Source organism: Nipponia nippon, unplaced genomic scaffold (assembly GCF_047370975.1).
Source record: "Nipponia nippon isolate SJK-2023a ecotype South Korea unplaced genomic scaffold, ASM4737097v1 scaffold_34, whole genome shotgun sequence".
NCBI classification, from domain to species: Eukaryota; Metazoa; Chordata; class Aves; order Pelecaniformes; family Threskiornithidae; genus Nipponia; species Nipponia nippon.
In genome coordinates, this window is record NW_028262352.1 from 4,367,350 (window position 1) to 4,380,226 (window position 12,877).

At 42.0% G+C, this 12,877-nt stretch overlaps 1 protein-coding gene across 7 annotated transcripts in view; it reads right to left on the reverse strand.

Moving 5' to 3' along the window:
• Positions 1–12,877, reverse strand: part of LOC148054119 (tyrosine-protein kinase Fer-like) — a 239,643-nt gene that overhangs the window by 130,901 nt on the left and 95,865 nt on the right. For 6 of the 7 annotated variants that reach the window (XR_015707719.1, XR_015707718.1, XM_087770962.1 and 3 more), the window contains exons 8-10: positions 11,798–11,920; positions 5,763–5,952; positions 247–339 (exon numbers count right to left, since the gene is read on the reverse strand). Coding sequence is in view for 5 of the 7 variants with exons in the window: in XM_087770962.1 (XP_087627088.1) it covers positions 247–339; positions 5,763–5,952; positions 11,798–11,920 (406 nt within the window). In the remaining 2 variants the exon portion in view is untranslated. The remainder of the gene's footprint in view (positions 1–246; positions 340–5,762; positions 5,953–11,797; positions 11,921–12,877) is intronic. The other variant, XM_087770965.1, reaches the window with a different exon arrangement.

Consider the following 12,877-nt stretch of genomic DNA (forward strand, 5'->3'; position numbering starts at 1 on the left):
ATCTTTCAAGTACAGCACCAATCTGGGAGCGGCAAAGAATACAAATTCTTTTTTCTGAAGTACAATAAAGTTGTTCTGACATACTATTATGTCACAATATTATATCCACTGATCAGTCAGAACTGTGCTGTTTAAGTCATTTTAATATAATTTTTTCCTGTGTAAATAGAAATGTGTTATAATTCAGAAAAAAATCCTACTTAAGCTGTAAAAATAAGAGAATTCTACATTGTTGATACTACTTACTGATGATGAGCCCAACATGGATTTTGGAGATCTTATAATTCCGGCTATGGAGTGACGTATAGTGTCCAACTTTGAGACTTTGTCCTTCTTGTCCTAGGAGAAAAAGTAATATCTCCAGTAAAACCAAGCAAATCAATATGGATTTACCTCTGTGCATTAATAATTGAATTACTGGAGAACATGGAATGTAGTCTCATGGATTTGGTTTGAATAAAAGATAGGGACTGATCTGCTACTGATACAAACCAACAAGCTTGTGTCATCATCAGTGGGATTATGCTAATGCATACCAATTGAAGAGCTGAAAGATTCTGTGATTCCTTAAATAGTTAGTGCAATTTTTTTAAATATCACTACTGTTAACTATAAGAGATCTGAAATTCTTTTGTACCCTAAAGACAGAGGACCTAATTCTCAGCTGTCCTGAAATACCTATTTTTTAAAAAGGCTATTGGTTTGTCACCATATAATAAAACCCATACATACATACTTGCATTATTCTTACTTAATAAGTAAGATGACAGGGAGATCACTCAGCAATTACCATCAGGGGCAAAATAGACTCTACTTGGGGAAATTAATTTAACTTATTGCCTTGCCCCACTCCTCCCTTCTTCCTGGGCTCAACTTCACTCCTAATTCTCTGCCTCCTCCCACTGAGCGGCACAGGGGGAACAGGAAATGGGGGTTGTGATCAGTTCATCGCACATTGTCTCTGCCGCTCCTTCCTCCTCAGGGGGAGGACTCCTCACACTCTTCCCCTGCTCCAGCGTAGGGTCCCACCCACAGCAGACAGACCTCCATGAACTTCTCCAATGCAGGTCCTTCCCATGGGCTGCAGTTCTTCACGAACTCCTCCAGCATGGGTCCTTTCCATGGGGTGCAGTCCTTCAGAAACAGACTGCTCCAGTGTGGGTCACCCACGGGGCCAAAGGTCCTGCCAGGAGCCTGCTCCAGCATGGGCTCCCCACAGGGTCACAGCCTCCTTCGGGCGCATCCACCTGCTCCAGCGTGGGGTCCTCCACAGGCTGCAGGTGGATATCTGCTCCACCATGGACCTCCATGGGCTGCAGGGGGACAACCTGCTTCACCATGATCTTTATCATGGGCTGCAGGGGAATCTCTGCTCCGGCTCCTGGAGCACCTCCTCCCCCTCCTTCTTCACTGACCTTGGTGTCTGCAGAGTTGTTTCTCTCACATATTCTCACTCCTCTCTTCTGGCTGCTGTGTCGCAGCAGTTTTTTTTTCCCCTTCTTAAACATGTTATCACAGAGGCGTTACCACTGTCACTGACTGGCTCAGCTTTGGCCAGCGGCAGGTCCATCTTGGAGCTGGCTGGCACTGGCTCTATCGGACATGGGGGAAGCTTCTGGAATCTTCTCACAGAAGCCACCCCTCCTGCTATCAAAACCTTGCCATGCAAAACCAACACAGGATCTTACCTATGAGGATGTTATGGGAGACAGTGTCAAAGGCCTTGCTGAAGTCAAGGTAGACAATATCCACTGCTCTCCCCTCATCCACCAGGCCAGTCATTTCATCACAGAAGGTTATCAAGTTGGTCAAGCATGACTTCCCCTTGGTGAATCCATGATGACTACTCCTGATGATTTTCTTGTCCTCCATGTGCCTGGAAATGATTTCCAGGATTAGCTACTCCATCACTTTCCCAGGCATCAAGGTGAGGCTGACCGACCTGTAGTTCCCTGGGTCCTCCTTCCTGCCCTTCTTGAACATAGGAGTAATATTTGCTTTCCTCCAGTCCTTGGGCACTTCTCCCAATTGCCATGATCAATCAAAGATTATCAAGAGTGGCCTTGCAATGACATCTGCCAGCTCCCTCAGCCCTCGTGGGTGCATCCCATCAGGGATCATGGACTTATGCATGTGCAGTTTGTTTAAGTATTCCCTGACCTGATCCTCTTCCACCAAGGGTACGTCTTCCTTGCTCCAGCCTTTCCCCTTTGTCTCTGGGACCTGGGATTCCTGAAGGCTGGTCTTGCTAGTAAAGACTGAGGTAAAGAAGGCATTCAGTACCTCAGCCTTTTCCATTTTCTATGTAACCAGGTCCTCTGCCTCATTCAGCAATGATCCCGCATTTTCCCTAGTCCCTTTTTTCACCTATGTACTTAGTGAAGCCCTTCTATTTGTCTTTGATATCCCTGGCCAGATTAAATTCCATTTGGGCTTTGGCTTTCCTAAATGCTTGGACAACATCTCTGTATTCCTCCCAGGTTACCCGTCCTTGCTTCCACCCTCTGCAGGCTTCCTTTTTGCGCTTGAGTTTGGCCAGGTGCTCCTTGTTCATCCATGCAGGCCTCCTGGCATTTTTGCCTGACTTCCTGCTCATTGAGATGGACTGCTCTTGAGCTTGAAGGAGGTGATCCTTGAATATCAAACAGCTTTCTTGGGCCCCACTTCCCTTCAGGGTCTTATGCCATGGGACTCTTCCAAGCAGATCTTTGAAGATGCCAAAGCCTGCTCTTCTGAAGTCCAGGGTTGTGATCTTGCTTTTTGCCCTGCTCCCTCCCCTCAGGATCCTGAACTCTGCCATCTCATGGTCACTGCAGCCAAGGCTGCCTTTGACCTTCACATCCCCAACAAGCCCCTCCTTGTTGGTGAGTATGAGGTCCAGCAGAGCACCTCTCCTCATTGGCTCTTCTATCACTCAGAGGAGGAAGTTATCATCAATGCACTCCAGGAACCTCCTGGATTGCTTGTGCCCTGCTGTGTTGTCCCTCCAGCAGATATTGGGGTGGTTGAAGTCCCTCATGAGGACCAGGGCCTGATAATGTGAGGCTGCTCCTAGCTGTCTGTAGAGGGCCTCATCTGCTCGTTCTTCCTGGTCAGGTGGCCTATAGCAGACACCCACTAAAATGTCACCTTTACCTGTCCTCTCTTTAATCCTAACCCAGAAGATCTCTGTCAGCTCCTCATCCATCCCCAGGCAGAGCTCCATGCATTCCAGCTGCTCTCCGACATAAAGGGCAACTCCCCCTCCTCATCTTCCCAGCCTTCTTCCTGAAGAGCCTGTACACATCCATTGCAACACTCCAGTCATGGGAGCCATCCCATCACATCTCCGTGATCCCAACATGATCGTAGCCCTGCAACTGCACACAGACTTCTAACTCCTCATGTTTATTCCTCATGCTGCATGCGTTAGTGTACAGGCACTTCAGAGAGGCACTGAAAGGGTTAAAGCCAAGATAGATAGACAAAGCCACTGCATCAAAATGCCTCCTGGAAGAATTAAAGCCTAGGGGAAAGGAGGATATTGTAAATATCTTACTCACTTAACTAAACAAAAGAAAGGCCTTTGTGACTTAGGGAGTAGTTAGAATGGTTGTAAGATAAGGGGGCTCTGGGATAATCCCATCTCAGACAACTTGGGAGAACAAATGCACAGAAGATAGGAAGTCACAAAAGAATGACAACAGCCTTGAAGGACACCATTTACGTGATCCTAGGACTGAGTTTGCCAAGAAGCAAAGGTCAACCAGTGAACACAGTGAAGAAGACTAGGAGCCTTCATCTGAAGACCCCCAAGGACCACCTGAAGACCACCATGGGAGACGACTGCGCATGCGGAACGGACATTTGCATATGTTAATAAGTTCCAGGAAATCTCATGTTTATGTAAATGATTTCTCAGAAATCCTGTGAATATGTAGGACTTTATAGTATATAATCTCTGAAAGTCTACCAAATCGGTGGAGCACTTATGGTGGAGAATCCCCAGTGCTGCCCAGCGCTGCAATAAAGGATACCTGCTTAATAGTAACTTCGTTGCTATTGAGTTTCATTTCCGGGACTCTCTGAATACTCCGTTTCTCCCTTGGGGAGATTCGGACTGTGAGGAGAAGCATCCGTGAATTTTTGTATCAGGAGGACCCCAGCATGTTGAGTTCCTGGAGAGAGTTTGGGGGATTTCTCCATAATGGTACCTCGTAGGCAAGGTGCCTTGTCCCCTCCTTCTTACACCAAGATGAAACCAGGTTCCACAAATCCACAAAAAGCCAACAGTCTTAGATACTAGGATCAAACAGCTTACATAAGGATGTGCAAGAACCTCAGGAGCCTGCGCAACAAAATTATGCACATCAGTCCCAGAGGAGAAATGGGAGGTGTAATCCCTCATTCTCTCCACAGCACAGCCCAGCCAGCACAGGAATGGCATCAATGCCAGGGCCAAGCACATGGTCATTGTTTTTATCAAATTGTTCCCAGGCACAGCAAAATAGAGAGATAAGCAGTGCAGCAAATGGCAAGAGCTAAAAGCAGCCACTAACAAGCCCTAGACTCTATTATGCAGCAAAGCAAGCAAGCTCTGTGACCTGCACAAAAGCCTGCCAATTAACAACTACGACAGCTATAGCACACTCAGATCAAAACTGACGTTATCTTGAGCCCCACACTGGGTGCCAAAAAGGGCTGTAGTGGGTTGACCCCATCCGTCAGCCAAACACCCACCCTGCCTCTCGCCCACTCTACTCTCCTACGGGATGGGGAGAAAATAGAAGGAAGGTGAGAAGACCCATGAATCTAGATGATGACAGTTTAATAGGGAATGCAAAAGCTTCATGCACCAGTAAAGCAAAAAGAGGAATTCATCCACTACTTCCCATTGGCAGGCCTGGAAAACAGGGCCTCAGCACACGTAATGGTTGCTTGGGAAGACAAATGCCATAACCATGAACGTCCCCCCTTCCTCCTCCTTTCCCTGAGCTTTTACTGCTGAGCACAACATCATATGGTATGGAATATCCCTTTGGTCAGTTTGGGTCAGCTGTCTTGGCTATGTCCCCTCCCAACCTTTTGCCCACCTCCAGCCTACTGACTTTTTGGGAGGGAAGAGAGACAGAAAGCGTTGACACTGTGCAAGCCCAGTTCAGCAGTAGCCAAAATACTGGTGTGTTATCAACACTGTTTTAGGTACAAATGCACAGCACAGCATCATATCAGCTACTATGAGGAAAGTTAACTCCATCCTAGCGAGAATGAGGACACAATGCAAGGTCAAAGGGCCTGCACAGGAGGTCCAGTTTTTGGGAACAAAATGGCAGGATGAACATTGGCACATCCCTATGGATATGATCAACAAGATAACAGCCATGTCCCCACCAGTTCATAAAAAAGAATCACAAGATTTCCTAGGCATTGTGGCTTTCTGGAAATAGGCATTGTGAGCCCTCTCTATCAAGGGACCCGAAAGAAGAACTGTTTCAACTGAGGCCCTCAACAGATCAAACAGGGGATAGCTCATGCGGTAGCCCTTGAGCTGGTCCAGTAAGGAACAGCTGTGAGAAACACGTTCTACACAGTAGCCATGGAGCATGGCCTCACCTGGAGCCTCTGGCAGAAAACACCAGGAGAAACCTGAGGTCGACCTCTAGGGTTTTGGAGCTGGGGTTATTGAGGAGCTGAGGCCCACTACACCCTGACTGGCCTCTGACCCCAGGACTAAAGTACAATAGCAAGGCTGCATGATATAGTTAAAAAAAAGGAAAGCTTACCATAGAAGTGACTGATCTGTCATCTTCTTCATAATTCACTACAGGTGGTGGGTCTTTCCCATCATTTTCTTGAACCTTTTGTTCCAGTAATTCTTTCTGGGCTGCAAATTTTGCCTCAGAGCATCTTAATTGCTGAACTGTTTGTTTGAGTTCTTCCAGTGCATGCTTTTGGCTCAGCAAGAGTACAATACTGCAGAGAAAAATAACAAACAATTTTAAAACACATGATTTAAAATACATATTTTGCTTCATGAAAGCTACATAAAATAGAGCATTTTCAATATTGGAAGTTGGTTTTTTTCACTTTATCCATCCATGTAATGAAGGAAATTATTAACCTTTTATAAGTAAGTGTGAGAAGTCCTCAGAATTATTTGTTCAAAGGCATAAACACATGAAGAAAATATTAGAAAATTCTTAAAGCTACAGGATAATGAAAGCAGACACCTACTTAGCTATTCCAAAAAAAAAAAATCATGTTGTAGTAAATACAGAAGGAATTATTATTTTCATCCACTTCGGTTGAGTTTACAACCGTTAGGGTTCCCTGTCCTTTTGGGAAGAAATACACTTTTAGATTATGATTTCCAGTGATGAGGAATCCACTGCAATCCACATAGCCGTTATAATTATTTTCACTATTAAACTCACCTTATATCCAGTATAAATTGGTCTGGCTCCGTGTTAGAGATACCTGTTGTCTCCATCTTCTGGACTGAAAGGTCCTCTACTGCATAAGTATTTCTGGACTGCAGTCAGAACACTCTTTAACATTCTTTTTTTTTTAAGCTAAACAAATTGAACTTCATAAGGGGCTAAAAGAAGTTATTTCTCATCTTCTACATGCTTTTATGGCTTTTTGCTGACACACGTCTCCCCCCCATTTTTCAACATCTATCAGAACTGGACCCTGTATTCTATTAGCAGTCTCACCTATATCACAGTCTTCTGATATAGTACTTCACCATTTAGAGATTTAGAGATTGCAAGAGCATTTTCAAATTTCCCCCATTAACTCCAACACCTTCCCAAAGACAGACCAACAGCCACTCTCAACCCCTATAAGCTTTCTTTTTTGTGTATATAAGTTTACATTTGGAAAAAGACAATTAGCCAAGCACAATACATAATGCAATCTGAATTTACTAGTGTCTCATCTCAACGTTTCAGACAGTTTTCTTCCAGGTCACTGATTTTAAAAAAAATAAATCAGTAATTCAGAGTAAGAAGATTTAGTTACAGTTATATTTCATGTCCACTAGCCAGTTTTTAGTCTATTTATTGATTCTTCTTTCTTTGAGAGAGACTTCATACCTACATTCTTACACTGTTAAACTTCAAACTGTTACCCTATAAATAGTGCCTTGTAGAAGACCTGAGATTTTCCTTTCTAAAACAACAGTTGTAGCACAGCCTACTTAAGGCTCTATCATCAGCTTTAAATGCTTCAGGGACATGATAGTGCTTAAAACAGATCTGGGAGGGGGGAGGGGACATGACCCACAACCCTGCAAGTGGCCTCACAGCAGACAGCCATGTAAAAAGACTGTACCAATCTCCTATGCTGCAATCATTAAGATTTCCACCTTTGTTGCATGCAAATGGAGAGCCATTTGAAGAGATTCTGCACTGAGGGGAAAAAAAAAAAAACAAACTCAAAAAAACCCCAAAAGTTCCAGAGTGCTCAGTCCTCCCAGAAATTAATAAAGTTAAATCTGAGGGACTTTCAGAAGGATCTAGACCTGTGTCAATAAAAGGAAAGAGTCCTCCTTACACTGAGAGTATCAAGTATAAATTCAGTTCTAGAAGCATGAACCTTCAGGAATAAGGAAATACTGAAAATCTAACTTCTTCGCTAAGAAAGAACAGAGATTAATTAAAGATGGCCATAAGACAGACTTTCACATAAAGATATCGAAGAACATCCACGTTCAACTCCAAGAGTTATTCCAAAACAGACATAATCAAGCAGTAGTGAAGGACAAGCAGATTACTTAGAGTATATACAAGTACCTAGAGGACACTTTCATATTACCCCCAGGAACTGCCAAAACCAAAGATGGACAGAAGCTGTCTAACACAGAGAACCATCTACCATCCATGGTGCAATATAGACAACCTTAAAAGCACTCAACTGGAACCCAGAGACATGTAGTCTAGAAAGAGGTGCAGAGTTTTCACGATCTGAAAGGACAGATGAAGCAGGTTGAGGGAGCAGAACTACCAAGAATGAGGACAGTGTAGAGAAAAATCATAGTATTCTGTCACTCTACACCTTGAGAATAACCCCTGGAAAACAAACCCTCTTGCCAGCTCTCCAATTCTTAGGGGAAAAAAAGGAAATTTAGAAGTTATCCCTGACAACAACCCACTCCTGAGCAGAAATTAAAGTATTTCTCCTTTGCCCTAGCAACAAACAAATCTGGCTCATGTAATTCCTCTCTCATGAATGATGTTGGTTGTTGTACTCATGAACGAGATTCACGCAGCTCTGCTGACACTGCCCACAAGAGAGCTGGAAAATCCAGAAAAAACAATTCAAATATCAACCTCATCAACAATTCCACACATCCACAGCTTCAGTCCTCTCCAACAAAGCAGGGGAGACCTGATTCAACCTTGTTTGTTAATGCAGCAAGAAGTTGCTCTGTCATAACCTGTACATATAAAAACTGAACATGAAATAGACGTATTCTGAATGCACTACAGGCCAAACGTCATGGATGTCAAGATATTGTTTCTTCACAAAGTGATCCTGAGCCAGATGATTATTCAAGTAAGTTCCAAAATAATAAGGGAACACTGTCATAAAATCCTTGCTGGCAAGAAAAGATAAAAAGTCACATCCCTAAATATGTGCATTGAACTAAGTCACAAAAAAAAAATTCTGATAATCAGCAGAATGATCATTCATGGGGAAAGGATCAGTATGATGTATGAAGACACAATTGAAGATCCTGGAAGTGAAGTTTGGCATGAGACTGCAGAAGTTTAAAAGTATCACACAAAGAAGTGAACAATCTCTACTCAAGATAATGTTCTGTCGTCTGGTCTTCATTATGAGAGAGAAAAAAGAAAAAAGATCTCCCTTTGAAAATGATGGCTTTCCACTATCAGCAAGGCTTTGGTGAATACACAACATCAGCTAAAATGAAAACATCCCAAACTCTGAATGGTTACAGCTCATCATGATCCAGAGATAATAAGATGGATCCTGCAGGTTAAAAGACATGAACTGTTCTCTTTCCTGAACTGTGGCAAGATGTGCACCAGGTCATCTGCTGAAAAGTATCTGAAACACTAAATATTTTCAGTTTGCCAAAATCACATGTAGAATGCTCCCTGTTCCATCTATGCATGGAGAAGTAGCCCCTATAAAATTCTTTAGCTGTGGCTTCCATCAATGCAAACTTTATGGTCCTTGTGGCTAACAAGAGCTACTATCAGTCTCACAGAGTAAGCTCTTGTGTGAAGAGTCCTTGTGAGACCAGATCAGGGCAACAGACTGGAAAGTGGTATTGGGTTTATATGGCAAGGTTTTGGTAGCTGGGAGGCTGCAGGTGTGACCTCTGTGAGAGGACCAACATGAGGCACCAAAAAAACACTGTCGTGGGTTGACCCCATCCGTCAGCCAAACACCCACCCTGCCTCTCGCCCACTCTACTCTCCTACGGGATGGGGAGAAAATAGAAGGAAGGTGAGAAGACCCATGAATCTAGATGATGACAGTTTAATAGGGAATGCAAAAGCTTCATGCACCAGTAAAGCAAAAAGAGGAATTCATCCACTACTTCCCATTGGCAGGCCTGGAAAACAGGGCCTCAGCACACGTAATGGTTGCTTGGGAAGACAAATGCCATAACCATGAACGTCCCCCCTTCCTCCTCCTTTCCCTGAGCTTTTACTGCTGAGCACAACATCATATGGTATGGAATATCCCTTTGGTCAGTTTGGGTCAGCTGTCTTGGCTATGTCCCCTCCCAACCTCTTTCCCACCCCCAGCCATCTGGGCTTTGTGGCGGGGGGGGTGGGGGGGGGTGGGGGTTGGAGAGAAAGCCTTGATGCTGTGCAAGTGCTGTTCAGCAATAGCCAAAACATTGGTCTGTTATGAACACTGTTCTAGCCATAAATGCAAAGCACAGCACCATATGGGCTGCTATGAGGAAAGTTAACTCCATCCCAGTCAGACCTAGTATACACTGCAAAGTCACTCAATAGCTCAGAACTGGTGGTGCTGAGGCTGTGTCAGAAAGAAGTGAGCTTAAGTCCAGATTGGTTCAATTGAAGAGACAGAAAACATAATTTTGCACACTTGACCTTCATTTTGCCCAGATAAAGCAGAAGCAGGGAAGATTTCCTTCGCACTGAAGGGCTAACCTCAGCATCTTGTATGAGACTCAACAATAATAGACTCTAAAGCTCTTGAATTTGGAGGTGACCTCCTCTCTTTCATGAAGAGAGGCTTGCATTAAAGCTCTTTGAAGGTGCCAAACTCACAGCCAAGCAATCTGACTTGACCAGCCCATCCCCAGAAGGATGACCACTGGCTCAAGAGGCAAGCTTTCATTCATTGCTCAACTGCCCTTGCCTTTGACCTTGCTTTGCAGTGCTGAGGCTGGTGCTATATCATGTGACAGCAGTCAAGAATATGCAACAGTTGATTGAGACCTTCTAGGGACCATAAGCACTTGTGTAAGAAGAGCTAAACAATCAAAAACGTCCTGGTTATTCTTCAGTGCAGTTAAAAATGAAAATGGTGTCTGTTGGTGAAAGACAATGCCAAAACAGAATGCATGATTTCAGGGAAGCTTATGTCTTACATCTAGAAATCTAAGCCAGATCCCATTCTTTTTAAAAAGACCCACAGATACAGCTGGAGTCTACACTGAGATCATCTCCTCAACAATACAAACATCTGCTACAGGATCAAAGGAGCCTACCTACAGCAGGAAAGGCAGGGAGAGAAAATCACTTTCAGAGAGATATAATGGACAACAAGACAATACTGAAGAAACATTCCTAAGGAAAAAGCAGCATGAGGGAGAAACAAAGTCATAATGCTTAAAAAAAACCCACAAAACTCTCATATTTCAAAGTGTTTATCCTTTAAGCTATATGCAGCAAAGAAGGTAGGTCAAGAATTGAAAAATGGGAAAATATACATACTGTGAGTATATGTGTAGACTATCAAAGAAAGAACAGGAAATCATCGAATCAGAACAATTACACATATATATAAAGTTTCATATATGAATAAAATACTACACAATGTATCAAGTTACAAGATGCCTTCAACAGAGAGCTTAGAAGTCTTTTTCAATGAAGACAATTATCTGAGGACTTGCATTGCATTCCACTTCACTGGTATTGCAAACCAATATTTATGACCAAGTTAGCAAGATTCTGACTGATCACAACAAGAATTGGTAAAACATCACTACAGACAGAAGTTATTTATCTGTTGTTATAACTTCAGTTTAGACTGTGATGTGAAACTTAATCAGTTAGAAAAAAGACCTATGATCTTGATCAAAAATGATTATTTATAATGAATGTGGCACTGTAAAACATCAATTAATGCCTCACCTTCATTATTTATTATTCAGTATTACAGGGTACTGGTTCTACATTATTGCATAAGAAAGTTTACATATCTTGCATATGGCTCTGAAAAGTCTTTCATAAAATCATATCTATACAATGAACTGTCAGAGAGACAATCTGAATTGACTCCTTTTGTTCCATCAAGCTGAAGTTACACTGCTAACCAAAGGTCCAGTTCTTGAGCCGTCCCAATAGTATGACAATTAAACTAAATTAAAGGAGCTGCTCAGTTCTCTAATTAATTAGGATCTGGAGTGGGGAAGGTTTATTTAAGACATGGGAAACTAACTTTTTGTTGTCATCTATAATAATAATTTCTCACTAAAGCAAAACAATGTTAGTGCAGGTTATTTCATATTTAAGTCTTAGGAACTGCATTATACACAAATTTATCTCAAATTATTATATTTTGATATTTTAGTTATACTTACTCCGATGTTTTTTCACAAGTCTTAGAGGACTCTTCTAATTTTTTCTCTAGTTCCAACACCAGTTTCTCTTTGCTCAAAAGTGTCTGCTGTGTCTGAATCAATTCTTCTATTACTGTTTTTAACCTGTAATACATACATTTCAGAAATCTATGGTATGCATACACAAACTGAACATATTTGGAATTTTTTTCCTAAAGATGAAAAGGAGCATTAGTCTTCAAAATATGTTATTTGCTGGTCATTGGCCTTTTTTGTGGCTATACCTTTATATTATATTATTAACCTATGTTATTACAGAATCCATACTAGATTGTGGATACATACAAAGTTACAGAATGATCTGCTGCCTGCATTCTCTAGAACACATAATGCGTTATGTGGATTAATGCCTTCCTAATATACTGCTAATTCATGAGAAGTTATATGAAAAATGTAAGCCTTCAGACTGCTGAAGTACACATTAGATAAATATGTACAATCAGTAGTTGTGATGTATTCATCTCTAGAAATAATAAAACTAGAATCAGTAGGCTTTGCATTGCAAGTTAAAACAATACTTTTTAGTATGAGTGATCTGTATATTCTTCTCTATACGATTAACTTTTTTAAAGCCCTACAGTTTTTGGTAATGGTAAATCCAAAATAAAGGTAAAATTTGTACAAGAATACTCAACATCATTAACTGAGAAGCTATTCTTGCACATTAAAACTATTACTGACGCTTTGCAATTATACTGGCAAACATTCCAATACCAAAAAAAGTCAACAAAGGTAAAATGAGACTTTGCGATATAATTTTCAGTCAACTCTACAGAAAGCAAATAAAAGGCTGGCATATCAAAAAATATACTTTGACTTCAAGCAATTGCTAAGCCAGGAGAATAATTTTAAAATATCCTTTCCTTCTTGGCATTCTATCCATCTTCAAGTATCTTACTCTGTTTCCCCTGTATTTTCAAGCACAATTTCAATAAAAAGGTATTATAGAAAAGAGTGGAGCAAAGGCAGAATACATATAGTACTTGATACTGCACAGATTGATTGCCCAAAACTGTTCCAGTTTGGGGAGTGTCAGAGGAG